The sequence below is a fragment of the Megascapheus bottae genome, chromosome 7 (genome assembly GCF_031878675.1).
Source record: "Megascapheus bottae isolate mThoBot1 chromosome 7, mThoBot2.hap1, whole genome shotgun sequence".
Lineage (NCBI taxonomy): Eukaryota > Metazoa > Chordata > Mammalia > Rodentia > Geomyidae > Megascapheus > Megascapheus bottae.
The window spans coordinates 77,509,733-77,537,594 of record NC_143515.1 but is presented as its reverse complement, the minus strand read 5'-3'; the positions used below and the strand labels follow the sequence as shown (position 1 = coordinate 77,537,594).

The following is a 27,862-nucleotide window of genomic DNA, read 5'->3' as shown; positions in this document are numbered from 1 at the left end:
TACTCAGGTATATACGTGGAATCCAGACCCCCCCCCCCATCCTAAAAATAACGAGTGAAAACCAGGAGGTGTGACTTGGCTGTTTTGTGCTAGCCTGGTACGCATGAGGACCTGATTTCAAATCTCAGTACCACCAGAGGGGGAGAAAAAAACCCCAGTAAAATCTAGGATACACTTCCAGAGCACCTGCTAGGAAAAGAGACAAGGAAATACATGTTGAAATCCCTTCATTTGTTTTTGCATTTGCCAGCTGGGTTGGATTTTGAAGTTGGGGTTGGTGTTTCATCTTCATCTGAGTTGTGAACACGCTGTCCTATGGCCTTCTAACGAGCAGCTGCTGTCCTCTACCTACCATCCGACTGTTTCCGCCCTCTGGAGGTGACCTCATTTTATTTTGTCCACGTGGAAGCTTTTAGATGTGCTGTGAAACTTCCCAGGGGTGTCTCTCCTCAAGGGTCACTCATTAGCTGCTCAGATCTTGTTATCTAAGGGAACATCCACTTCTAATCTAGTGGGAACAGAAGAGGCTGCTGGTGGAGACTCCATTATTATTTATCTCTACCATTAATCCTCCTGTGCCCAACTACTCAGCTCTGATTTGGTTGATTTCCTTCAATTTCAACTTGTAGCATTAAATTTGTTAACTTCTCCATCTTTTAGTCATTGTTTTCTAATGATTCCTCTTTCATAACCTTATTCCTATAATTTTGTACTGGTTTGGGGGCTTGAACTCAGGGCCTGGGCACTGTCCCCATGTTTTTGTGCTCCAGGTTAGCACTCTGTCCCTTGAGCCGCAGGTCTACTTCCAGCTTTCCTGGTAGTAAACTGGAGATAAGCGTCTTGCAGGCTTCGCTTCATGGGCTGACTGCAATCATGATTCTCAGCTCTGCCTCCTGAACAGCTATGATTACAGGTGTGAACCCCTTGCCACCCAACCTATTTTGCTTTTATGCAGAACCACTTGCCTAAGTCACTTTGAGATTCTAATTTGGGGATTTCTATTTTCTCATTTGTTTTACCCCTGGAACTATGTCTGTCCTGTTATTTTTCTTTCACATTGCAGGGTCTCCTCAGATGTCTGACTCCTCCTGGCTGGGTTTATTTAGCGTGAATGGGCTGGAGGGCTGACTAGTGCTTCATCTGCAGAGGACATTCTGGAATGAAAGGTCAAGCGTGGCTGCTCTCAAGGGTGATATCTATCTATCTATCTATCTATCTATCTATCTATCTATCTATCTATCTATCTATCTCCTCAAGCCAGTGCCTTCGGCGGCTGTGCTGGACAGGGGTCTGTCTATGATCCCCTGTTTAGGAATTCTGGGGTGTCTATGGCTTCTCTACATCACCACCTTAGGGTCTCCCTCCATTTTTACCTTCCGTATTTGATTAGATAGCTAGTTATGGCTTCCTGTTCTCTCCATTGCAGTGGGTTTTTAAATGCTGAGGTGTCCTTGAAATTTGAAGATAGATTTGAAGGAAAAAAATCAATGTATAGTCAACTCTGCCCCGCTCACCACCCTACCATCGTTTTTTTGTGAATGCAGTTGTAAGCGACAAGTTGGGTGACAGTCATGTGTTCCTCTTTAGAATGGTGCTGTGTGCCTCTTACAAAAAAAATTGCTTTATTTATGTTTAAGCCTGAATTGTCCTGTCATGATTGTTGACAGCTATCAGCACTGTCAGGTCCAACAATAAAGCATTTAATTAGAATCTGGGACAACACAGATTGGTCATTTTCTGTCCAATGACTTCCTAGGTTCTGTAGAGATGCCAGGGACATTTATTTAACAGTGAATAGCAACCTTGAGCTAGATTTCCCATCCCATCTCCCTCTTACCAACCCCTTCTTCCCCAGAGATGCTGGGAAACTTCTAGATCTTCAGTTTCTCCTAGGCGGGGGGCATTGCTCCAGATTAGGGCTCCACCACTTGAACCACAGCCCCACTTCAGGCTTTTATTTTTGGTGGTTAATTGGAGATAAGAATCGCATGGACTCATCTGCCTAGGTTAGCTTCAAACCCGGATCCTCAGCTCTCAGCCACCTAAGTAGCTAGGGTTACAGGCATGAGCCACTTGTGCTGGACTTGTTCATATATTATCTGATGCTAAATTATATTTATATATTATTGATGCTTTATTATATTTACTGTACCATACTTAGAGATCTTTATGGGAACTGTGCATAGGAATGGCACATTTTAATTGGAATAAAGAAGTGTAAGGAGTGAGATTCGAGGGCAGGGAGATGTGACCTATCTGAACAGACTTTTGTGGTCTCTCCAGTTACTTTTGAGCATGCAAAGCATGATTTCAGAAGCAAATGGATATTTCTCAATGTTCCAGTTTTGAGGATGGACCCAATTTGGGGATGTAGAAGAAGCTGGTGTGTGATGAGAATCATTTGTAAATACAGCAGACACGTTCACAGGACCGTGTGCTAGATTTGCACATGACTTACTAACAAGGCCCTCGATGCATAATACATAAGTCAACACAGCAATGCTGACATGCTCGGCTGGTGCTGGAAGCGCATGCCTGCACGTGCCCTGTAGAAGCTACTATCTATACAAATCTCCCTTTTATTCACAGAACCATGAGCCAGACACAAAAGAAAATAGCTCCCCAGATAAAATTTCAATTCGACTTTTCTGTCAGGGTGGGAAGCACCATCCAAAGATGATCTGAGAAGGCGCAGGCGGGTGTCACATGCCTAGAAAACCAACATGGCTCTGACTCTGTTTTCTCGAAGGGTGAGGGTGCACTAGGCCAGCCATTTGTTACTGGTCAGCCGATAACCCCAAAGGAAACTGCTAAAGAGAAGCAAAATCACTGTGGTCTTAGACATCCTAATGAAGACAGAGAGACAGACAGCTGCCTGAGATGTGCCTCGATACTCACTGGAAAGCTTGGGGTCCTAGTGCACCCCAAGCACACTTCTGAGGCAGTGTAGCAGTATACTGTCCACTCTGACAGTCCTGTCATTTTCCATTTTACAAGTGTTTAAAGATTTCTAGTTGAATTGGTTAGACAATAATTCAGTAATCGAGTCCTGTAATTCGCTTCCCTCTCTGCTTTAGGGATTCCTTTTTCTTCTTTTGTTTTCTTTTTGTGGTACTGGGGGTTTGAACTCAGGACCTCACTCTTGTTAGAACGGTGCTCTACTGCTAAGCCAACCTTCAGCCTTTTTTTGCATTGGTGAGGTAAGGTTTCGCTTCCTGCCTGGGCATGAAACTAGATGTCCATCCACTATTTGTAGGTTTCCCAGGGTGGCTTAGATGACAGGCACGTGCCACCACACCACCACCTTCTGTTGAGATGTAATTTCATGGACTTGTCTGCCCGGCTGGTCTGGAACTATCATCCTTGTAATTTCTTCTTCCATGTCATTTAGGGTGACAGGCTCAGACCATCATGCCCTGTGATGGACTGAGCTGGAGTCTTATGAACTAGTGTGAACTCCATGTGAGACTCAGTAAAATCACTACATTTCCCTGCTTTCCAAAGAATGGCTAGTTAGTTCCTCTCTCAACATTTTGGGGTACAGCTTCTGGAGGGAGAGTCCTTCCCGGATGCTTGCAATTCCAGAAGCTTCTCATCTCACGGAGGATTCATTCTCACTGCACTCCCTTCTCTCTCTCCACCTTGGGTGCTGGCTCGCCCACTGCTGTTCCTTGAACACTTGCTCAGTCCTCTGTCCACCTCTTACCTTCCTCTGAGCAGCAGCAAATGCTGATGTCACCACCTCAGTGAGGACATCACAATCCCGCCACCCCTCCAGTGAGCTGCTTGGGGAGCCTGTGCCTGGGACACTGGAGTAGGGAAGGGGAGACGGGGAGACCATGGGAGGGGAGGGAGGGCTGGGGGGCGAGGCTGGGGGAGCCAGTCTTGCCAGAGCTAGTCATAGCTACCGAGGGTTGGCTTAGCTTGCGGAGACCCCGAGACCTGAAAGGAAGAGGACAGCCAGAGCCCAGAGGGCCCACCAGCGGGAATCTTCGTGTCAAATCAATGGGAGCCGAATGGGGTCCTCACATCTCGGCCTCCAAATGTGAGAGACGGACTTTCTTCTGGCAGCTCAGGTGCACGGCATCAGGGAGGGTGGAGGAAAACCAGGCCGCCATTGCCCTCCAGGGCCTAGTGCCTTCCTCACACTGGCTTCAGGGAGAGGCCGCTTGGTGCCTGGCATTTAGGAAGCCTGGAACTCTGTAATGAGACGGGTGCCTTCACTTCCGGGAGACGCTGCCACCTGCTCAAGGAGTTCTTTGAAGAATGATCGAGTGTGATCCCTAAGTACTGCCTGGTTCCTATGTACCCAGGATTGTTTATCCCCCCATAATTCGTCCCGTCAGTTAACATGCGGTAGGCAGAGGAAAGGCCACTCAGAGGTGGGGACCAGCCCCGTGACACCCCGTGTATTTTCAGGGAATTCTCCAAGTTGGAGCCTTGCAGGAGTCTCCAGGGACACGCTCCTGTTAGAAGGACGGCAGGCAGTAGGGACAGGTGCTTGGATTCCCAAACCAGGACCCAGGAAGAGCAAACCACAGCTTTGAAGCAGGTGAAGTCTGGGTGGGGTTACTTCCCCCTCCCACCCCCTGCGAGGCTCCCCCCAACCATGGCTCCGGCCTGCGCATGGCTCCTCGCCTTCCCTGGCCTTCTTTTCTTTCCCTTTTCAAATTCCACAGAGCGGATTCACCTGTAAGCTCAACACCACCTCTGGCCCAGCGGGTGCCCAGCAACGTTTATATTCTGGGGTTCCTCTGGGGTTCTAAGCTAGTGATGTGACATTCTCCCTGGGGCCTGGCAGGGGGACACACCCGCAGCTATCTTGCCTTCTTGTAGGGCTGGATGTGGGAAGAAAGGCAGAATCTGCTCCAAGTCTTAGAAGTAACTTATAAGAAGGATTTAGGGGAGCAGCGGCCCTGGCTTGCAGGGGGGCAACCTGCAGAGAAGTCAGCTGCATGCCGGAGACTCACAGGCACCAGCCCCAGCCCTGAGAGAAACTTGCCACCGCCTCCAGCCCTGCCCTGCACACTCCTGCTCACTTCCCCTGGTCCTAGGCCACCTCTCTCTCCTTTTCCGTCTGGACCAGCCCCATCGGCCACTTCCCCAGCCCCTCAGAGCCCCTTGCCCACCCCCCAGCTCCCCCACCAGTGTGTTCAAGGACTCTTAAGCAAATGTGTCAAGGCTGAGGCTGTGGACTGCGGTGGTTTCCTTTAATCTACTGAAGTTACTCTGATTCCATCCCGCGGTCCCTTTGCTGGGATCTGAGCCACGATCCATAGCCTGGATCCATGGCTGTCTCCTGCTTGGGGCAGTCTGGTTCTCTCCTTGTTTTTCCCGATCTTGCCGCTTTTGAATAGTAGCTGCTGGAAGGTAGTTCTTTCTGGGGCTTTCTGATGCTCTTCTCATAATTAGATGGAGGTGGTTACTGAGGAAAGCCAGAGGCTTCTCTGCCCTCAGCCCCAGGTGTGGTTATCTCTGCCTGTCCAGAATGTTCACCCAGATCATGTGATTAAGTGGGGTTGTCTTCAAGAAGCCCACTCTGATTTCCCTTTGTGATTACCAACTATTTGGTTTTAACTCTGTAGACATCCTAGCTCTCTGGTTAACTTTCCCCTCTAGCCATTCCTTCCCCCTCCGTCAACAGTTCTGTCTATTGGGCATTTTCTTTCCCCTGTTCTTTCCACCTTGATTGGAAATCCTCTTTAAGGAAGAGCTGTGTCTTCACTGCTCTTTTCTCTAGATAGATAGTTACTATTTTGGTGCCAATCTTGGGGCTTGAACTCAGGGTCTGGTCGGTGTCTCTAAGCTTTTATGCTCAAAGCTAGTGCTGTACTACTTGAACCACAGCTTCACTTCCAGCTTTTTGGTGGCTAATTGGAGGTTAGAGTCGCATAGACTCTCCTTCCCTGTCTGGCTTTGAACTGTGATCCTCATATCTCAGCCTCCTGAGAAGCTAGGATTACAGGCGTGAGCCATCAGTGCCTGTCTCCTATCTAGCTATTTTTGAATATAAGTGTAGATTCTTAGATTTTCAAATGACCTAGGTTGTAATCTGATGGTATTGCTATTTATTTTGTAGAACAGCTTTCAACTTTGGCCATTAGGAAATCTTTCAAGGTTGTGCTTTTTGAATATTCTTTTTCTTTTCCTTTTCTTTCTCCCTTTCTCCCCCCTTTCCTTCATTCCTTTGTTTCTTCCTTCCTTTCCTTCCTCTATTTTTTTTTTGCCAGTCCTGGGCTTGAGCTCAGCACCTGAGCACTGTCCTTGGACTTTCTCAAGACTAGAGCTCTACCACTTGAGCCTCAGCACCAGTTCCAGCTTTTTTTCTATGTATGTGGTACTGAGAAATCGAACCCGGGTCTTCATGCATGCTAGGCAAGCACTCTACCACTAGGCCAAACTCCCAGACCCTCTCTATTTTTTTTTTTTGTACCATTTTACTTTCTGATATCACCAAGGCTTGCCTGGTATTTTCTCTGTTCTAGCCATGGAATCAATTCTCCTATGAATTTCACGTCTTTTCATTGAAAGTCATATTTAGAAACCATGACCTGGCAGCTTTGTGCTCATGGCCAGAGTAATGTTGATGGTTTTGGTTTCTGGCCAGAGCCAGGAAACACATGGGCTTGAAGTAACCACACACACACACACACGCACACACACACAAAACACTGCTTCCTACCTACCCATTATCCTGAATCTGTCATTATTGTCATTATTTAAACCCTCGAGCACAAGTTTTGTATTTGACTCCAGTTCAGACTCAGGTACCTTCTGTCCTTCTCCCTGTATTTGATTTGCCTATTTCTTTTATTGTATACCCTCCTGACAGTAGTTCAGAATTACCAACTGGGTGTCAGCCAGCTTCCCATCTCTATGACAAATTGCCTGAGAAAAGCAACTTGCAAGGAGGACATATTTCTTTTGTCTCCTGGCTTCAGCCCAGAGTTGCTGAGATCTGCTGTGCTTTGGCCTGTGGCGAGGGGACACATGGTAGTGGGGAGCTTGAGGCTGAGGAAGGAAGCTCATCTCATGGTGGCCAGGAAGAAGAGGGAGGAGGAAGCCAGGTCCCAATATTGTCCTGAAGCTCCCTGGTGACCTCCTTCCTCCTCCTGAAAAGTATGATTATCCTAATAGCACGTGAGTTTGGGGCAGCCATTTAAGACCTACACTAATACTCCACGAGAAACACACTTAGCCGGTGGAGCTAAGTGCATACTTATAGTGTTTAATTGAGATGCTTTTCAAACCATCTACTTAGATTGCTCCTATCTTCTCATTTGCTCATAGTGTACTCACACAAGTCATTTTTAATCCTGTTAGTTCATTTGGCTTGTTCTGCATTCCATCTTTATTCCCATATCTTGTCATATATATATGTATATATATGTATATATATGTGTATATATATATATATATATATATATATATATTGCCAGTCCTGGGGCTTGAACTCTGGGCCTGGGCACTGTCTTTGAACTTCTTTTGCTTAAAGTGCTTAAAGTGATCACTCTGCACTTGAGCCACAGTGCTACTTCTGGCTTTTTGAGTAGTTTATTGGAGATAAGAGTCTCATGATCTTTTCTGCCCAGGATGGCTTCGAATTATGATCCTCAGATTTCAGCTAGGATTACATCACTTAAACAACTTATAGCCATATTCCTTGTACTGTATTTATTTACTTAATTATCTTTAAGTGGTTGTACAAAAGTGTGTGTGTGTGTGTGTGTGTGTGTGTGTGTGTGTGTGTGTTGGTCTAGAGGCTTGAGCTTAGGGCCTGGTACTGTCCCTGGTACTGTTCCCCTCCCCCAAGGCTGGTGCTCTACCACTTTAGCCACAGCTCCACTTCTAGCTTTCTGATGATTAATTGGAGATAGTCTCATGGGCTTTCCTGCATGGGATGGCTTCAAACCATAGATCGATAGAAAGGTCAGAGGCTGAAAAGTGTTTCCATGCCTCCATGGAGGCGCTAACGATCCTTTTCTTTCTATGTTTCACAAATCTAAGATATTTATGAATACTTTGAGTTAGAGAAAAAAATTAGTGTAGTTTTCCTAAGTACAAAGGAATATGTGTTAAGATCCAGGAAGTCTACAGGTGGGGCCGGGAGGGAAAAACTGGGAGAGTGCAAAGAAAGGATTGACATTGTCCAAATAGGAATATGTTCATGCTAGATACAGGTGATGCATACCTGCAGGCCTAGCTACTCAGGAGGCTGAGATCTGAGGATCGAGGTGTGAAGCCAGCCCAGGCAGGAAAGTCCATGAAACTCGTATTTCCAATAAGAAGTAGAGCTGTGGCTCAAAGTGGTAGAGCACTAGCCTTGAGCAAAAATGCTCAGGGACAAGGCCTAGGCCCTGAGTTCAAGTTCCACAAACTACTGCCACCACTACAATCAAAAAGAAAGGTATTCATTACTTGACTTACAAAACTGTACGTTCTCTGTCTACAACCTGTCTAATAATCACAAAAAGCGCTAATGAGTAAAATAAAAATAAATGAAAATGAAAAAATGAAATCTAGGAAGTCACCATTAACTTTTCTACATAGCCAGTATCTTTTGAGTACAGGGACAGCCTAGGCAATCAGTTCATTGGTGCCTAGCCAGCCTATTGAACTTTCCAAGCACCCAGACTGGTGACATTCTTGAAAGTGAGTCTTTTGCTTTTCCTTTGGGCTGTTATTGGGCTTTGAACTCAGGGCCTGGACTCTCTTAGCTATTTCAGTTCAAGGCAGGTACACTTGAGCCACACTACCACTTATGACTTTCTGGTGATTAATTGGAGATAAGAATCTCAAGGACTTTCTTATTTCTTAATTTTGTATTGTTATTATAAAGGTGTTATACAGAGGGGTTACCATTTTCATAAGTCAGATAATGAGTCATTTCTTTTTGGGCAATGTCACCCCTTCCTTTATTCTCTCCTAGTTTTTTCCCTCCTATCCCCACCCACAGGTTGTATAGTTGATTTTCAGTAGTTTTTACTTAGTACCACTGCTGCATTTTGTTTATCTTGTATTCTGTGTCCCTCCATTTTCGTGTTCTTCTTCGTCCCCCAGAGAGAGAGAGAGAGAGAGAGAGAGAGAGAGAGAGAGAGAGAGAGAGAGAGAGAGAGAGAGATGAGCAAGACAAAAAGAGAAAAGGAAAGAAAAAAACCCTAGTTTTCACTTCCTGCAGTTTATTTTGATATTTTATGTGCTCTAAGGCATAGAAGCTTGTGACTTTGTGTTCCTCCCCTCAGTGTATTCTCCTATGTGTGAATGCCTAGCGTCAGGGATTTATGGCCCTGGTTTGTGATGTTCTGGGTAGATGCCCAGGAGTGGTATGGCTGGGTTGTAGGGAAGGTCTATGTTTAGTTTTTGGGGGAACCTCCAGACTGCTGATGGATCCTACAGATCTTCGCTCTCTGCGCCGCTAGGATTATAGCTGTGAGCCACCAGCTCCTGGCTTGAAGTATCTCCTCCATTATAGACTGAGCAGCCCAGGTAACAAACAGATATTAATGTAAATGGCTATAAGTAGGAAATGTTCCCGGTAAGGTTCTACTTCCTTGGCGAGTTAGGTGAGTCTTTGTTTGGTTTCCTTGTTTCTTTAGAGCAGATAAATGGTGGCGGCTCATCTATAGTTGTTATCTAGGCCATACAAAAGCAGATGACAGTGACCCTGGGGCTGTCCAGGGTGCCTCACTATCTGCTGTCTGGATATTCCTGTCTTTTATTCCTCAGCCAGCTCCACCCCTGCAATCCAAGCCAGGTGCTGTGTGGCCTGACATCCTCTTACTTGGCAGTTCAGGCTTGGTGGCTCAGCCTTCAGTGCCAGCTGACTGTGGATTCTGTGTTTGATGGACACCTTTTAGGGTGCAAGTTTCTCTTCTGCTCTCTTTTGGAGGCTTCTCAGTCAGTTTGACTTTAGATCAGGAGGTGGTGGCTTAGTGACAGAAATCTCTCTCTTAAGAGTTGTGGAAGCTGGGGGTCAGGAGTTTGGCCTAGTGGTAGAGTACTTGCCTATTATACACAAAGACCTGGGTTCAGTTCCTTGGTACCACATCAATAGTAAAAGCCAGAAGTGGTGCTGGGGCTCAAGTGGCAAAGTGCTAGCTTTAAGGAAAAAGCCCAAGGACAGTGCTCAGGTTCTGAGTTCAAGCCCCAGGACTGGCACAAAAAAAAAAATAGTTGTAGAAGCTAAATGTTGGATGTTGGAGATCAGAGTATTGCTTAGTGTACACACACACACACACACACACACACACACACACACACACATTTCAGGGCCTGGGGCTTGACTCAGGGTCTGGGTGCTGTCCCTGAGGTCTTCTGCTCAAGACTAATACTCTTCCACTTGAGCCACAGCACCACTTCTTGCTTTTTGGTGCTTAATTAGAGATGAGAGTCTCAGGGACTTTCTTGCCTGGGCTGGCTTTGAACAAGATCTCCTGAGGAGCTAGGGTGATGTGGGGCCCATAGCCGGGGGCTCTTGAAGGAGGGCTCCCTTGTCCTCCCCGTTTGCATATGTTGGTTTTCTATGTCTCACACAATAGAGCTCTTATCTGGAAAGAGCACTAACCTTTCCATGGACCTGGAAACCTCACCTGGCCAGTGAAACCCGGTCACGTCCCAGAATCCCCTGTGATTCCATCACCAGCTGCTCCCCCCCCCCACTCATGGAGGAAGTTGTCTGGGAGGCAGGTCCTCTAGTCAGATGGTTGAACCCCAGGATATGGCCTATGACTGACTGCAGCCTCACCAGACAGCCTGAGTCAGAACTGCTCCTGCTTCCTGGCCTGAGAGACAGGATAGGACCCATGTTTATTGGTTTGAGCTGGTAATTTCTGTGGAGGTAGCTGAAGTTACTTCTCCATGTGGTACATGGGCTCAGGGGCAGTGAGTCCTGCCTCTGAAAGGTCGCATCCATTGCCAGGACGAAGCCCAGCCATACTTCGTAGGGATCTGATCACATCTAGTGTGTCACATCTAGTACATCACAGTGCAGACTAGACAATGTTAGGCATGCAAAGAAACAAGAGACCATTAGGTATGATCTTCAAAGATGTGAAAAAAACCAGAGTCAGCAGAGGGGGTGGATTTACTTACTAGACAAGCCTGGTAAAACAGATACCATTTACAGTATTCTTTATGACATGATTTAATGATGCAATATCCTATTTATACACTATTTCTTTAGTGATGTTCAGTGTAAACCCTTTGCACTAGCCAAGGAGAACTCTCTACAGAAACAGAAGCAAGAGAATATACACAGAAAGAGGCAGATGAGAGATGTGGTGGGATGTGGAGATGGAGACTGGCTGCCACAGGCTGGTTGGGGGACCTTGTGGCAGGGCAGGGATGTCTCCAGGATGTGATAAGTGTTGGTTGAGCTAAACTCAGAGCTCCACGCAGTCGAGATGTTCACACAGGCCTCCCTTGAGCAGATAGATGCCCAGCTGAGGATGCCCCCTAGTGAAACACTTAGATGGTCAGGGAGGAACTCAGTCTGTAAGGCATAGGGTATGTGTATGTGTGTGTGTGTGTGTGTGTGTGTGTGTGTGTGTGTGTGTGTATGCTTGTGCACACTGATGCTGTATGGGCTGCTTTCTGCTAACTGGTTATGTGATTTCAGTCACCACTCTGTAATTTTATTTTTAAATCCATGGCATGGGTGGTTCCTCAATATCTACAGACTGACAGTGTGTATAATGTCTGCCTTACAGTACAATGGAATCTGATTGGGACTGCTATCCCTGTTTTTATCACTAATGGTCACCACTCTGGGCCTCGGTTTGACTAACTGGTACCCATAGGCACTAGAGCTTGAATTCAGGGCTTTACATGTTTTCTGTTTTTTATTCATGGGGTTAGTGCTCTACCACTTGAGCCATGGCTCCAGACAGGCTTTCTGATGGTTAATTGGAGATCCAATCCGGCTTTGTACTGAGATTGTCCAGGTCTCAGCTGTCTGTCAAGTTAGGATTATAGGCGTGAGCCGTTGGTGCCCAGCTGCTTTGTTTTTGCGCCTATACTGGGGCTTGAACCCAGGGCCTATGCCTTCTTTGTTAGCATTTTCTGCTCAAGGCTAATGCTCTACCACTTGAGCCACAACTCCATTTGTGGCTTCTTGGCGGTTAACTGGAAATGAGAGTCTGTTAGACTCTCCTACCAGGGCTGGCTTTGAAACCTGATCCTCAGATCTCAGCTTCCCGAGTAGCTAGGTGTTCACAGGTGTGAAACACTGATGTCCAGCTGTCTAACTTATAAAGTTTCTTTCTGTCTAAACTCTTGTTGGCATCCTAGCTAGGTAGCGGTTTCTTATCTCTGAAGAGACCTGTTAGTGTCTTCGACTTCTTGAACTAGGGACTCAGAGGGCTGTCTCTTCGGGTATGGAGGGGGGAGGGAGGATGTTTTATTCCTTAGGGGACTGGAGACAGCCCCTCTCCCCAGAGGGGCACAGTCCCCACCTACCTCAGCCAGGGCACCCTGGGGGGAACTCTATAGTTTCAGGGTGTTTGATCTGGAAAATTCTAGCATTCTTGGGACAACCACAGTCATCAAGAACAATTCTGGGACAATAACCCTAGTTGTCACCTGCTGGGAGGGAGGAGGCTGGGTTTCCAGTTAGAGGAGGTGGTGTGTCACCCTTATCTGTGCAGCTAGCAGTCCTGGAATCCCGAGAAACAACTGAGCATTTTCCTCTGTTTATCTGTGTGGCAGAGCAGTTCTTGTCTCCCCTGGTAAAGATGGACCTACGGAAGTGTGGATGCTAGTTTTCTCTGGTGTCCGTCCTGGGGCTTGAACTCAAGGCCCGAGGGCCGTCCCGTTTTACTGTAAGCCAGATGTTATATTCGCAGCCACGCTGTGAAGTAGGTATTGCTGAACAGCCCATGCTGTAGATTTATTTTTATTTTATTGGTTAAGGCTGCTGCTTTACCATCTGAGCCACAGCTCCACTTCCAGCTTTTTGGTGGTTCTGATTCTCAGACCTCAGTCGTCTTCTATGTAGCTGAGATTATAAGCTCGAGCCACCCTGGTCCCTGACAAGATTCTTCTAATTGTGGTAAGGATCTTTCAGGTTTTCCTTCCTGGGCTAGCTTCAGACTTTGATCTTCAGATCTCAGCCTTCTGGATAGCTAGGATTCCAGGTGTGAGTCACCAGTGCCAGCTTACTCTGGCTATTTTTGAGATAAGGTCTTGCCTTTTCCCTGATCCAGCGCCTGGCTCTGGGCCCTTCTTAAGAGGGATGCAGCAGCCTGAGGGTGTGGGCACACTTTGTGATAGGCAGACTAGCGATGACCAGACTCTGTCAGCAGTGTCCATTCCTCAATGAACCCAGGTTTAGAGTGGGGGGAAAAAAAACAAAACAAAACAGTTGATCGGCACCTAAGACCTGTTTTACACCTTGGCTTTCCACTTCCCAGATTGTGAAACGGAGTCCCTAGAATCCAGGTTGCTCAGTTGTTTGGTACAGGCAGGGTTCCTCCTTCCTCCAGTCCACAAAGCAACACAAGTTTACTCAGCCCTGGGGTTATTTCCCTCTTCCGAGTGGGGGCTGAGCTCAGTCTAGTCTGGGATTGGTCCAGGGGATCACCTCAGCTCTGAGCTGAGTCACAGCTCTGTCACCAGCCAGGTTGCCTACAACACAGCTGAGGGCCCTGCCAGGGGGGCTCCAGGAGGCACAGGGTCAGGATCCAATTCACTTTATAGCCTGAGTGTGCAAGATGACCTAATACTTGTTTTCTTCTCTACAAATATGTCATCCAGCCTGTCTGACCTTCCTGGAAGTGCCTGACCTTCCTGGAAATACTAGCAAAGCTGTCTCTAACTGGCTCTGAATTCAGCTCTTTGCTAACTAAAGCCAGCTTGGGGCCCTGCCAGCCTACTTTAGCCCCAGGCTTTACCTGTAGAGTTTATGGTTCTAAGCCTCCAGTCTCTAAATTTGAAATATTCAAGATTTTGGGAGGTTTCCCTTGAGAGGAAGTAGAACCTTTCTACAGCTTTCTAGAGAAGAGAGGGGACAGGTGCTCTTTCTTTCTTCCTTTTTTTTTTTTTTTTGCCAGTCTTGGAGCCTGAGCACTGTCCTTGGACTTTCTCAAGGCTAGAGCTCTACTACTTGAGCCACAGTACTACTTCCAGATTTTTCTATGTATGTGGTACTGGGGAATCGAACCTGGGTCTTTGTGCTTGCTAGGCAAGCACTCTACCACTAGGTCAAACTCCCAGCCCCAGGACAGGTGCTTTGACGGCCCTTGAAGCCTCCGACATTTGTGCATCTGCTCAGGAATTGCCCTGGACCCAGATGGAGCCTGTCCACCCCTGGCTCTGGTGACAGAGGTCTCATCACCCAAGCAGTGGCTCCCAAGCTCCCCTCTGGAGCCAGCCAGACCAGAGACATCCTCCCTCGAATCTTTAGGGCCAGATATTTTTGTTTGTATTGGAGTTTGATTTCCAGGCTTTGTGCTTGCTAAGCAGGTGCTTTACTGATGGACCCACATCTCCTTTTTTTTTGTTGCTGTTGTTGGTCATGGGGCTTGAACTCAGGCTCAAAGTTGTCAGGCTGAGTTTATTTTCTCAAGGCTAGCCTCAGTTCCACTTCTAGGTTTCTGATGGTTTATTGGAAATAAGAGTCCCATGGACTTTCCTACACTAGCTAGCTTCTAGCTTCAAACTGAGATCCTCAGATCTCAGCCTCCTGAGTAGCTAGGATTACAGGTGTGAGCCACGGTGCCCAGTTTACTCTGGCTGTTTTTGAGACAGGGTGTTGCCTTTTCCCTGGTCTAGCCGGGGTCTTCATTCTTTCATTGTTTTCCTTCCTACATGCCTGTGATGACAAGTATGGCCACTACACCTAGCCTTTTCTGTTGAGATAAAGTCTTAAGAACCTTTTGCCTGGCTTTGACAACAATCTTCCTGATCTCTGCCTCTAAAATTAGAGCAAACCATACTTCTTACCATCTGCGTCCCACCTCTTCTCTCTCTACTGTCCCTCAGTGTCCCCGTCTGTCCTGTTCGTGTCCACTCTGTAGGCCATTTTCCCACACCCTACAAGATCCCCCACTCCAGTGGCCTGCCTCAGGACCTTTGTACTAGGGGGGGTCTTGTTCCTCCAGAAAGGTCTGCATCTTTGTAGATCTTGTGGCTTCTTGTCATACAGGCTGTAAATTTCAATGGGATGATGATGATCTGAGGATCAGAAGATCTGATGTCCGTCACTTTTTTTTTTTTTAAACTTTTGGTCATTATCTGCTCCCCTGTTGGACAGTGTAAGCTCGCAGGGCTCAAGGGTGCCCCCATTGGGATAAGGATGGGTGGTGAGGGAAAAACTAAATGCAAGTAGTAAAATGGTCAACAGGGCTGCCACTTGAGGTTGAAAAGATGGGGTAAGGGGGTTGTCAGAAAGGTCAAAGGTCAAAGTCGTGCCAAGATCCTTGAGCAAGAAGAGGGGTGATGAAAACATAGTTCAGGGTTCATTCTACCACCCGCCTCCTCAGGCCCTGCCAATTGTCAGGCTGACTCTTCCCTGAGGGTGTTGCCTGCCTGCCTACCCAGCTCCCAAGGTATCTTGACAGTCTGTCTGTCTGGAATAGAAAAGTGTGTGGAGACACATGGCTTAAGGGGGAAAGTCCAGCAGGCTAGGAGGCCTCAAAGCGGGATCAGCCCGTCCTGCCTTCCTCTAAGTCACAGGGAACATCCTGGGCTTGGGGCTTGGCGTCTCTGAAAGCAGTCCAGCCTGGCGTGCCTCCGGAGCGCCCTGGCGCCACCCCGCAGGCCCCGCCCCCGGACGGCCCCGCCCCCGGACGGCCCCGCCCCGGCCCCGCCCCCGGACGGCCCCGCCCCCGGCCCGCCCTCCCGGCCTGCGCGCCGCGCTGACAGCGGTTGGCGCCGTGTTTGCATACAAAGGCTCCGGGTCGCGCGGCGCCGCCGAGCGCGCCGCGTCGCTGCGGGATCGAGGCCGGGTCTGGACCCACTGCTCGTCCCGGGAAGTGCTTCCAGGAGGTAGGCGGAGGGCGGGTCCTGAGGCCCGCAGGTCGGGCCGGCATCCTCGGGGCCTGGCCGGAGCGCGCGCGCGGAGGCCGCTGGGGCCCGGCGGGCCTCGGCGTGGGGGGCCGCGGGGGGACCCAGGAGAAGGAAACTTCCCGGGAGAGTCCGGCGTGGGGACACCGAGGCCCGGGAGGCGGGCGGGGTGGGGGGGACCCAGGTGCCTGCGGTCCTCGGCTCACGGACCTCGGCCTGGCCGCCCACCCCGCGCCTTCCCTGCGCCCTGGGCCCGGCCTGTGCTCCTCCTCCTCACCGAGGTGCCCCGCGGGTCGGCGGCGTCCCCGCTCAGGCGGGGTTTGGGACCGCGGTGTCCAGGCAGCCTGCTGCCCGTCGGTGTGGTGAGGAGCTGGAGTGGCTGGGTGGATGGGGTTCCTGCAGAGCATCTTCCCCGGGGGAGCAGGGCCGCCGCAGCCGAGCCCTTACACCGGGCTGTGCGGACACGGCGCACCTCTTATGAATGGGAGCAGCTGCCAACTTCATAGGAACCCAATTCACAGTAAATGGACCAGTCCTACCCCCCCTTTGTGGTGGAGAGTCCGTCTGGCTTTGGCATGTAAGTTGATCATGTGTTAATTAATGGCCCTTTCGTTGGTTTTGCTGGCTTTTGAGTTTTAGGTCCGCAGGGTTTTGTGTATGCAGAGGTGCCGGTTCCGGCTTTTGTCCCTGTTGGTTGGTATATTGGGCTGTGCGAGGTCGTGGAAGCTGGGTGTGGGGTTTGGTTCTATCCGGGCTGCACTGCTGAGTCCACTCTGCCCCTGTCCGGTCCCGTCCCATCCCGTGTAAGGTCAGATGGCAGCTGTCCACTTCACCTTCACTTGGGAAAAGCAGCCGGCCGCAGGGGTGAGTCTTGAGCCTTGTTGCATGGGTAAGAAGTTGGATTCAGGGGGGGGACAGAGGTCGGCCCCGGTGATGGGTGAGTCTACCTGGACAGGGCAGAGTGGCCTTCAGGCTGATCCAGAAGGAAATCTTTGGACCCAGCCTGCTGCCAGTTCTGTACTGTCACATCTGGTGCTGGGCCAGAGGAAGGGAGGGTCAGAAGATGGCCAGATATTGTGAAAGAAGCAGCAGAGAACATTGTGGCCTGAGAGGCCTGACTTTGTAGTCCAGCTGACCACTTACAACTAGATGACAGGCTCAATTCTCTGGGCCTCAGTTTCCTCATTTGTGAAAGGAAGAGCAAATCATTCCTTACAGCTTGCTTGCTTTAAGGGCAGATGATTCGCGGGGAGGGACTGTAAGGAGGGACTCCGAGCCAGCCAGGAGGGCTTTTTGTGGGGTCAGGACAAGTCCTGAGCAATGCTGGCCTCTGGTCTGTAGGCATCATCGTGGGATCACCCCTCTCCACCTCCTGTCTCTCTCTTGTTCTGTGACTCAGCTTTTCTTGTGTCTTCTTACTTCTGAGTTCAAGCTCTTTAGGGACCTCAGCGAGAGGAAGTGATCTGGGTAAGCGCAGGGATGGGGCAGGTGGGGCCGGATGAGTGGAGTGGTCAGGCAGCTGTTCTAGGAAGGCCTGATATATGTACAGGCATGTGCACATGCCTGTGCATTCATGAATGTGTGTGTGTGTGTGTGTGTGTGTGTGTGTGTGTGTGTACATGTACTGCAGATGCTGTGGGTTTGAGCATTTTGAGAAAGACTCAGAAGGGATCGATGCAGCTGGAGCACCTAGACTGATGGTGTGAACTGCTTGCTTGTGGACGTGGTCAGTGGTAAGCAGGCTGGGACCTGGGAGCTGAGGAACCACTAGGAAGGACTTTGCCCACCTGGCACCATGCACCTCAGTGTGGGCACAAGCTCCCTGGAAGCGCGTATCAAACCTCTCATACCCTGGGGAATCCAGATCTCATTTATTTTACAAATCAGAAAGGGGCTCATGGCAGGCCAGTGGGGAGAGGCCAGAGGTCCCGAGGGCCTAGTGGTGGGCTCTGAGCCAGGGGGTGGGGTCAGGCTTCCCCTGGGAGTCGTGCTTGATCCTGGGGACAGGGGTCAGGGGCAATGCCCCTTCCATTCCCCCTTCACATTTATGCCTCCCTTGTTGGTCTCCCTGTTTTTTTTTTTTTTTCTTCAGTAGCTGGCTGGAATATATTGGGAAATCAAAGGTATGGGCCAGTGTTTTCCACAGAACAGCTTGTGACCCATGGAGAGTAAAATCAGTATAAATGAAAGCATTTTTAAAATAAGTGAAATAGAACAGGAAGTTCTAGAAAGTGTTAGAATATAACTTACTGGTGTTTAGGTATTGTTTTGTAAGACTTGTTTTAGTTGGGATGTGGTTGTGCGTTTGTGTGTGTGTGTGTGTGTATGTGTATGTGTGTATGTGTATGTGTATATTCACAGATGCGTATAAGGTCTGGAATGAGGTTCCAGGTTTATAGTCTGATGACCTTCAAGGTTGGCCTCTAGCATAGCCTGGGAGCTTGGCTGGCAACTGGGCATTACCCTCTTCCCAGGGTACCATGCAAAAGGCTCATCTGCCCTCTGCAGAGTAGAAGAGTTTACACGTGTGAGTTTTTCTTACTGAAGACCCCAGCCAGAAAAAGTGTGGCAGATGTTGACATAAACCATGCAGCTATTTGTGTTTGCAGCGCAGTCTGTGTGTGTGTGTGTGAGTCATGGAGCTTGAACTCAGGGCCTGGATACAGTTCCTGAGTTTTTTTTTATTGTTGTTTTTTATTGTTGACATCCTCCAAAATTGGGATGCCTCTGAAGCCCTGCTCATAGTGGGGTGCATATGTATGTGCCTGCCAGTGCCTGCCGCTGGGTTTGAACTAGCCACATTTTTCACCTCTGTCCTTCTGGGGCATATATCATTTAATTATTTTAAATATATGCAAAATATTTTCAGGTAAGAGATTACCTTAAGTTTAATTTTTTTGCCAGTCCCGGGGCTTGAACTCAGGGCCTGGGCACTGTCCTTGGACACTTTTTTTTTTTTTTTTTGTCAGTCCTGGGCTTGAGCACTGTCCTTGGATCTTCTCAAGGCTAAAGCTCTACCACTTGAGCCTCAGCACCACTTCCGGCTAAAGCTCTACCACTTGAGCCTCAGCACCACTTCCGGCTTTATTTTATTTCTATGTATGTAGTACCGAGGAATCGAACCCGGGTCTTCATGCATGCTAGGCAAGCACTTTAACCACTAGGCCAAACTCCCGGCCCCTCCTTGGACACTTTTTGCTCAAGGCTAGTGCTCTGCCACTTGAGCCATAGCACCACTTATGGCTTTTTTCTGAGTATGTGATACTGGGGAATCAAACTGACGACTTTGTATATGCTAGGCAAGCACTCTACCACTAGGCTACACTCCCGACCCTTAAGTTTAATTTTTAATTTTGTTGTTGTTGTTGTTGTGGGTCTTGAACTCTGGGCCTGCACGCTATTCCTAAGACCTTCAGCTCAAGGCTACTGTCCTACCCCTTGAACAACAGCCCCATTTCTGGTTTTCTGGTGGTTAATTGAGATAAGAGTCTCAGGTCCTTTTGTGCCTGGGCTGGCTTTGAACCACAATCCTCACATCTCAGCTTTCTGAGTAGCTAGGATTACAGGCGTGAGCCACTGCACCCGGCTTAATTTTTAAATTTTAATTTATTTTTTAATTGAAATATTACTGTAAAGGCGATGTATCGAGGGGTTACAGGTATGGAAGTCAGGTAATGAGTATATTTCTCCCTTATTTTCTCCCCTCCCAATCCTCCTCCCCCTCAGATTGTAAAGTTCATTTCCAAAATAGTGTCTAGTGAGTATCACTGTTGAATTTGTTCACCCTTTGTCTCACTGTTTTTGTGATTCCCTTTCCCTTCCCCAAATCAGATAAAGTCCTACATAAAACAAAGGGTACAGATATGAAAAACTGTAACAACAGAATAAACTAAAGGAAAAAAAGAAGAAAGAAAAGAGATGTAACTGCACACAGTACAGTAAAAAAAAGCCCTTATTTTCTATGGCCATATGCACATAACTGTTGAGCCCCCGGGATCCTCTCCTAAGAATGTCCTCCTTTGTTCTCACCAGGAAGTGCTTCCAGTGCTGCTCTGTTCACCATGTTCATGTGTAATCATTTGGCTTTTACTATTTATTGGATCAGCTTGTAGTACCTTAAGTTTTAGTCTGAAGCCCTTTGTGGCTGTGTGACCAGCACGTGGCCCTGGCGTGACGTCAGCAGTTTGTGATGGACATCGCGTGTCCTGGCTCAAGCTGGTTCTGCGTGGTAGGCACCCGTTTTACAGATAGCAGAAGTGAGGTGCAGACAGGTGGTACTCAGGGGGAGGAGGCCCTGGGACTTCGCCACCAGCCGTAGCCCCTGCCACCTCTGAGCTGTGTCTGCTTCCCAGGTGACATGGCCAAGTGGGCGGGAGGGGTGTCATGCAGACACCCTTAGACAGGGCCCTGGCCGGCGTGGCCACTGCATGCCACTGGAGAGACCCAGTCCTTATCCAGAACACGCAGGCCCGTGCTGGCTGGCCCCACGGGTCTTCCTCATCACCAGCTCCTGCCGCCCAGGCCCTTTGTGCTCCTTGGCGGGTGCCCCGGGGCTCAGGGCCTGGGGTGAGGCTGGCTTCTTGCAAAACTCAGTGCCAGGGGAGTTGACCCCTTCTTCTCAGAGGTTTCATGGGGAGAAACCCAGGGTCAGGCTCAGAGGGTCCCCTCCTGCCTGCCGCCTTGAGGAGCTCCCAGAATTTGGTTCAGTGTGGAAGCCACTGTTACGTGATCCAAATGCAAAACCTCTTAAAGATAAGTTCTTGGCATGCCTAGGTTTGACTTCTTTCAGTGTGTGCTTCTTCATGTCAGTGCTCAGAGAGCCATGTTCCCCTGCTCCCTTTTGTGGTTAGGGTTCTGGGATTTGAACTCAGGGCCTCTTGCTTATTTGGCAGATGCTCTACCACTGAGTTGGGCCTGCAGGCCTCTCTTGGCTGGGTTGTTTTAGCGGTAGGGTCTTCATTCTGTATGTGTGTGTGCGCGTGCGCGTGCACATCGGACTCTGCCTGCTTTAGGATCTATGCCACTGCCAGGATGGCAGGCATGTCCCACAAGGTCCAGACCCACTCTGTGGAGATGGAGTCTGGTGGGCTTTTCTGTCAGGGCTGGCCTAGAACTGTCTTCCTCCTAATCTCAGCCTTCCACCTAGCTTCAGATGACAGGGATGAGTCATTGTGTCCAGTCTGGGTTGAGGAGGAAGGGCGTGTCTCATGAGCTTTTCGGCCTGGGCAGACCTTGAACCCTGATCCTCTGGTTGTACAGGTCATTCTCCCACTAGGATTCCATGCTGGAGCTGCCAGTATCCAGCTGCCTCTGTGTATGTCTTGATGCAGTGGAGAGGCTGGGGTTTGCTAATATGTGTCTCAAGGATGGTGGTTGACAGAGCTTTGCCCCAGTGAGCCGCCCCAGGAGCAAGCCTGAATGCAGTCTGGGTGTGACCCCCAAGGTCGTCAGCCCTTTGCTAGGGCACCCCTGCAGGCCTTTGATTGTTTTGTGGGACTAGAGTCTCCTCAGGAGTTCATGGTCAGAACTCAGAAAGCAGCATTTCCTGGCCATTTCTGAGGCTTGGCCGTAGCTTCTGATGGTTTTGGATACAATGCAGAATTGTCTAGGGTGGCAGCGGGTCCTTTGGAGTTGACACTGCGGTGCTGTGCTTTCTGGAACTGGCTGAAGAGGGGTGGCTGAAGAGGCTTCTGAGCCTCTGCCACAGGCCTGGAGTTGGTTGTGGGGATTAATTGGGGGCACTACCTCCGGCCAGGGGTGGGGCCTTGGATTTTGCCACCTGTTTTTGTGCATCCCAGGAATGGCCAGCATAATCCCCATCTTTTATTCAGAAAGAATATACTTGAGTGTTATTCCACAAAGTCAAACCAAAGATGCCACATTACAATAAAAATGTGTGTGTATTTGTGCATGCGTGCCTGTGTGCCAGTATGTTATCATCTCAGAGTTTCTCTGAGAATCTCAAGTATCCCAGTGTAGCGGAAAGGTCCTTGTGAGATTTAAGGAATCTTTCAGCTAAAGGTCGATTATTCTCCCCTCCCCCCAGGGGATTTAAAGATGATCTGGTGTGGGATGAACCAGGAGAGGTGTAACGCAGCTCACAGGAAATGGTGAATGTTTTCTGCTGTCACGCAGAGGTTTTAAGTACTTCCTCTTCACCATAAGCTATGGTGCCTCCCCTCCCTCAGCCCCCACTGCTTTACAGGGTCATATGACCTCATGGGACCAGAAAAACTAGGCAATAAGAAGATTAGCAGGCCAAGAAGAAGTGTCTGGGCTGGTTTTCTCTGGCTTTTTTTTTTTTTTTTTTTTGCCAGTCCTGGAGCTTGAACTCGGCCTGGACACTGTGCTTGGACAGTTTTTTTTTTTTTTTTTTTTTTTGCGGGTCATGGGGCCTGGACGTGTCCCTGAGCTCTTCACCTCAAGCTACCACCCTACCTCTGGGCTGGGCATTGTCCCTGAGCTCTTTAGCTCAAAGCTACTGCCTTACTCTTGAACCAAGCCCCACTTCCTGTTTTCTGGCTTTTTTTGTGTGTATGTGGTACTGAGGAATCGAACCCAGGGCTTTATGCATGTTAGATGAGCACTCTACCTCTAGGCTACACTTCTGGCCCCTTCTCTGGCTTTTTATCTTCCCGTAAATCACACTAGCTGCTTCCTTGAGCCTGTTGAATTGCTTTTACTTCAGAAGCAGCAGAAGGAAAGGATGAGGGGGGGTTATATCCAGCTGATTTAGTCTTGTGATCTCATTTAGTCTTGCTCAACATCTTGTTTTTTTGGGGCAGCACTGAGGTTTGGTCTTGCTGGAAAGGTGCTCTACCACTTGGGCCAGCCCCGTCCCCATGTTTGTAGCTATCTTTCACATAGGACCTTGCTTTTTACCTGGAGCCAGCCTCAGACCATCCTCTTCCCGCTTATGCTTCTGTAGTACACAGCTGGGCCAACTTGGAGGTAGTTAAGGTCTTGCTAACTTTTTTCCCCAAGATCTGAATCTGGATCTGAATCTCCACTGTCCTGATCGTTGCCTCCCAGAATAGCTGAGATTATAACTGTGAATCACGGTGCCAGCCTCTTGTTTACTCCCTTCCCCTCCAGCTTGAGCACTGGTCCTCAGGCTTGCCAGGCTGGTGCTTTACCGCTTGAGCCATACGTTCAGGCCAGCATTTTGCGAGTTAGTTGGAAGTGGAGTCTCAGGACTTTTCTGCCCTCTTTGGCTTCTGATGGTGATCCTCTTGATCTCATCCTCCTGAGTGGCTGGGATTGCCGAGTTCTTTTGTAGAGGTCAAGTGCAGATAGCAGAGATGTCATTGGGCTAGACCAGAGACACAGCTGCAGACCTGAGCTCACCTTTGGGTGCTTTGTGCAGACATCAGCCTTGGCTGGTCTGCCACAGTGTTCCTGACCTATCCCCCTTAAAACCAGGCTGTCGGAGCTGCACAGCACGCAGGCAGGCACCCCTTCCAGCTCAGAACTTGCTGGCTACTTTCTGTGAGCTCTGCTGTAGGTGCTTTGTTCTTGAGGACAGGAAGGCACAGGATAATTAGTTTACATTGTTGAAACGTGTCTCGGGTTGTTAAGCCTGGATGAAAGTAGCCCTTAACTTGGACTGGCTAGCTCTGGAGTACACCCTTGTCAGGCCTCCGGCCCACATGGCAGGACACTGGATATGGAGACCTGAGAATGCCAGCTCCCCATCCTATGCCTGGCAGACAGCAACAGCACTCGGCGTTGGTAATCATGCCTGTAGTAATGCTTCCCCTATCCTTTTGAACTAGAAGTTTGTCTCTTCAATGGCAATGATTTATTAGGAATCATTTTGACTAATAACCTTGAGATTTTCATTGTCAAGGGTACATGATGCTCTTTTTATTTTATTGTACCATCTTTGTAGGAACTCTCTCTTTACCACTTTCTGGGTAAAGTTGGTTAAAGTTACTGTACCACCGGCAAACAGAAAATGTGTCTTGATGCTACTCATTAGCTGGGCAGGGGGAGTGACAGCTGTGGGTTGGAAGGAAAGCTGGATCTGTTCACCCTGAATGTTCTAGAAGGTCTGCTGCACTCCACAGTGGAGGGAAGGAAGAGATCCATTGCCTCCCTTAAATTGTGCCAGCTAGGGAAGCCTGGCCCGTGTGTCTGCAGGTATAGCTCACCACCACTCTTAAGCCTCTGGCCTGGTGTACAGTTAGTGTTACACTAGCAGCCCCTTGCCTCTACAGAGGGGCTGTGCCCTGCCAGACACCCCCACCCCCCAGCACCAAGCCCAAACCTCTTCAGGGTTTTTATGGGGACTTCTTGAGCAGCATGATTGGTTATATTACTGACCTTTGGTGATTGACCTCGATCCCAGCCATTCTCCTTTTTCTTAGGGTAAGGGGTGTGTGGCCCAGAGTACCTTGGAATAAAATGATTGGTTCTTCTGAGACCAACCCCATTGTCTCTGGAAGCCATCTCATTAGCGTAGACTTAGGTATTGTGGGAAACTACCTTAATAGGTAGTTTCTTGATGACAGCAGGGATGTAGAGTGGGAGAAAGGGCCAAATGTGGGGCTGGGAGGAAAGAGGTGGGTAAATCCTCAGACTAGGTGGTATTTGAGTGGCAGCACCAGGCCAGGTAGGGCTGATGCCCTGTGTGTTGGCAGAAGATGGCGAGGGACTGGTTGGGCAGGCAGAATGGAGGCAGAGCTTGCAGGCAGGAGAGCAGAGATCAGGCCAGAGCCCTTACAAAACAGTCCATTCACTTTTCTAGTAACTCATGTTCAGTACTGACCCCGGCATGGTAGGGATAAAGCAAGCGGATTTCTTTTCTCAAGAGCCTTTGTATAATTGTACGCAACCTTTGCGCGGTGACAGAGTGAGGCTCAGGTGACAGCAGCTATAAGGAACAACCCTGATAAGTTCCAAGGGTGTCATCGAGACAGAACGTGACACCTATTTTTAGGCTTCCTGGGATCAGGGTTGGGTGTGCGGGGCTGAGTCAATGTGGACATGGAACGCTGGACCCGCTCCTGAAGTGGGGAGGTCATGGGTGGGTCTGGGTGGCTCTCCAGTGAACTGCTGGTGTGCGCATGTGTGTTGTGTCTCTTCCCAGGCCCAGACCATGAATTACGTGGGGCAGCTGGCTGGCCAGGTGTTTGTGACCGTGAAGGAACTCTACAAGGGGCTGAACCCTGCCACGCTGTCGGGATGCATTGACATCATAGTCATCCGCCAGCCCAACGGGAACCTGCAGTGCTCCCCTTTCCACGTCCGCTTTGGCAAGATGGGGGTCCTGCGCTCCCGGGAGAAAGTGGTGAGACGGGAGCCCTAGACCAGGTTCTCCACCTCTCGGTAGCACGTCCTTGCTGTCACCTGTCTTAAGCTCCCCAACCCAGAGTCCTAACTCTTCCCTCAGGAATGGCAGATAGGGAATAATTCACACAGGTCCAGTCCCTGTCAAATGTCGTGCAGACACCTGACAATCAAGTCCTGGGATGGTTCATTTCAGTTCATTTCACAGAAGCTGGGGTCACTGAACACTTCCTGCCTCCATGTCTAGCACTGATTCTGGCTCGCCAGCTGTGGTGGGCTCCCATACAGCATGGTGGCTGGTCATGGAGGGAGCAGGTGATCCTGCATGGGTTTGCTTCCTTTGCATCTTATTGATTGGGTACACGGGGAGGGGCAGGGGCAGGCTCCAGATGTTTATAAAGAATCCACATCCTGATGCGCCTGTTTTAGGATACACAAATGGAAAGAAATCCTTTAAAATAGGTCAGCCAAGCCATACCCTCCTTACTGTGGAATTGGAGTTAGGCTTCGTCACCATCGTTGTTATTTTGGTAGTGTTGAGTCATGCGTCTAGCCCTGGTTCTTTTTTTTTTTTTTTTTTAATATACTGTGGTTTGAACCAAGAGCCTTGCACTGATAGTGAGTGTTCTCCCATTGGAGCCCCACCCCCAGTCTTTTTTGTCTAGTTTATTTTTCATATAGGTCTTGTGTTTTTTCCCAGGCCTGGACCTCAGACCAAGATTCTCCTACTTCTGCCTTCTGATTCTTTAGGATCATAGGCAGATGCTACCATGCCTGTGGTATGATTGATTTCCAGTTGAAGTGGATGATCTTGGTGGAAAGTATTTTAAAGATTCCAGTCTCTGACAGACAGACGTTCCAGTCTGAACTTGAGTTTTACCATTAACCCTACCTGCTGTGCTGGCTGTGTCAGCCATTCTCGTTGTTTTCCCTCAGTTCTTCATCTGAGAAAGGGAAGAGCTGGACCCTGTGGTGTTAGGGGAGCTTTTACATTCTGGGCTTCACCCTTCTTGGACAGGACTGCAACTATACCTTGTGTGGCAGGCTCTTGCAGCTGAAATGAGGGGTTGCTGAGATTTGGGGCTGTGTCTGGGGGAAGAGTGTGTGTGTGGAGGCTTGGCCTCTCCCCGAGGCAACGAAGTCGGCTCACTGTGTCCCCTGGCGTCTTCTTCAGGTGGACATAGAAATCAATGGGGAGTCTGTGGACTTGCACATGAAGCTGGGAGACAATGGGGAAGCGTTTTTTGTCCAGGAGGCTGATAACGACCAGGTGAGACTCTGGCAGCCGCTGCAGGGCAACAGGGTGAGCCTGCATTCTGAGCTTTCTTCTCTCTTTTCATAACTGATGTTCTTTTAAAAATGTTGTCTTTAAGTAGTTGTATATAAGGACTTCAAGGGCATCTTGATAAATGCCAGCCATTACTCCAATTGCAGGGAAATGGGTGGACCTGGAGGCAGTCAGGTTCAGAGAGAGACAAAGGACATGGGTTTTCTCTCATGTGGAAGTTAGATCTAAATATAAATACATGTGTAAATGTATCCAGGGTCATATGCACGTGCATACAAACTCACTGAAGTATGATAGACGCGGGGATTCCAATGGGGTAACTCCTTTCAGTCACTGACAGTAACAGCTAACAGTTTCTCAGGAAGCTGGGATTTGTGTTTTGGGGAGGGAGAGGGAGGTAAAGAGGAAGGACATGTGAATGGAGAGAGGAAGGGTGGGTGGAACAGTCATAATAGTCTATGTCTGCATGTCAAAATGGAACCAGGTAGACAGGGGAAGGTGGGGGCAGGGCGGGAGGGATCGGGAGGGTTTTAGTTTTTACTTGGTCCAATCATTTTCTTTTCTCTTCATTTTTCTTTTTTTCTCTGGTACTGGACTAATGGCTTGAACTAAGGGCCTTGACATTTGTCCTTGAGTTTAGTCACTCAAGGCCAGCTCTCTACCACTTGAGCCACAGTTCCACTTGTGGCTTTTTGGTGGTAAGTTGGAGATAGGGTCTCATGGATGTGCCCAGGCTGGCTTTAAACCATGATCCTCATCTCAGCCTCTTTAGTAGCTAGGATTTCAGGTGTGAGCCACTGATACCCTCTAGCCCAATCTTTTTTGTCTCAGTATTTTCAATTTTTTTTTTATAGGTCATAGGGCTTGAACTAGGCCTGGGCGCTGTCCCAGAGCTCTTCAGTTCGAGGCTACTACTCTACCCCTAGGCCTGGGGATTGTCCCTGTGCTCTTCAGTTCAAGGCTACTTCCCAACCCTGGAGCCAAGCCTCACTTCCCATTTTCTAGGGGTTAATTGGAGATAGGTCCTTTTGTGCCTGAGCTGGTTTTGAACCTTGATCCTCAGATCTCAGCCTCCTGAGTAGCTAGGATTACAGACATGAGCCATCACACCCGGCTCAGTATTTCCAGTTTTTTAAACAGTTTTGTTGAGATGTAACTCTCCTGCCTCATTATCTACACATTTCAGGTTTGTTATTCAATGGTTTTAGTGTATTTGCAAGTGTGTGTAACCCTTCCCACCATCTCTTTTAGAGCATTTAGGGTCCCCCCCTCCAAGTTCCT

The 27,862-nt window shown here is 49.0% G+C and overlaps 1 protein-coding gene across 1 annotated transcript in view; it reads left to right on the top strand.

Moving 5' to 3' along the window:
* Nucleotides 1-3,856: 3,856 nt before the first annotated feature.
* Nucleotides 3,857-27,862, top strand: part of Lpin1 (lipin 1) — a 64,737-nt gene continuing 40,731 nt past the window's right edge. Inside the window, exons 1-4 of the mRNA XM_090337436.1 lie at nt 3,857-4,076; nt 4,420-4,552; nt 25,094-25,294; nt 26,468-26,563. Coding sequence (XP_090193562.1) covers nt 4,006-4,076; nt 4,420-4,552; nt 25,094-25,294; nt 26,468-26,563 — 501 coding nt within the window. The 5' untranslated portion in view covers nt 3,857-4,005. The remainder of the gene's footprint in view (nt 4,077-4,419; nt 4,553-25,093; nt 25,295-26,467; nt 26,564-27,862) is intronic.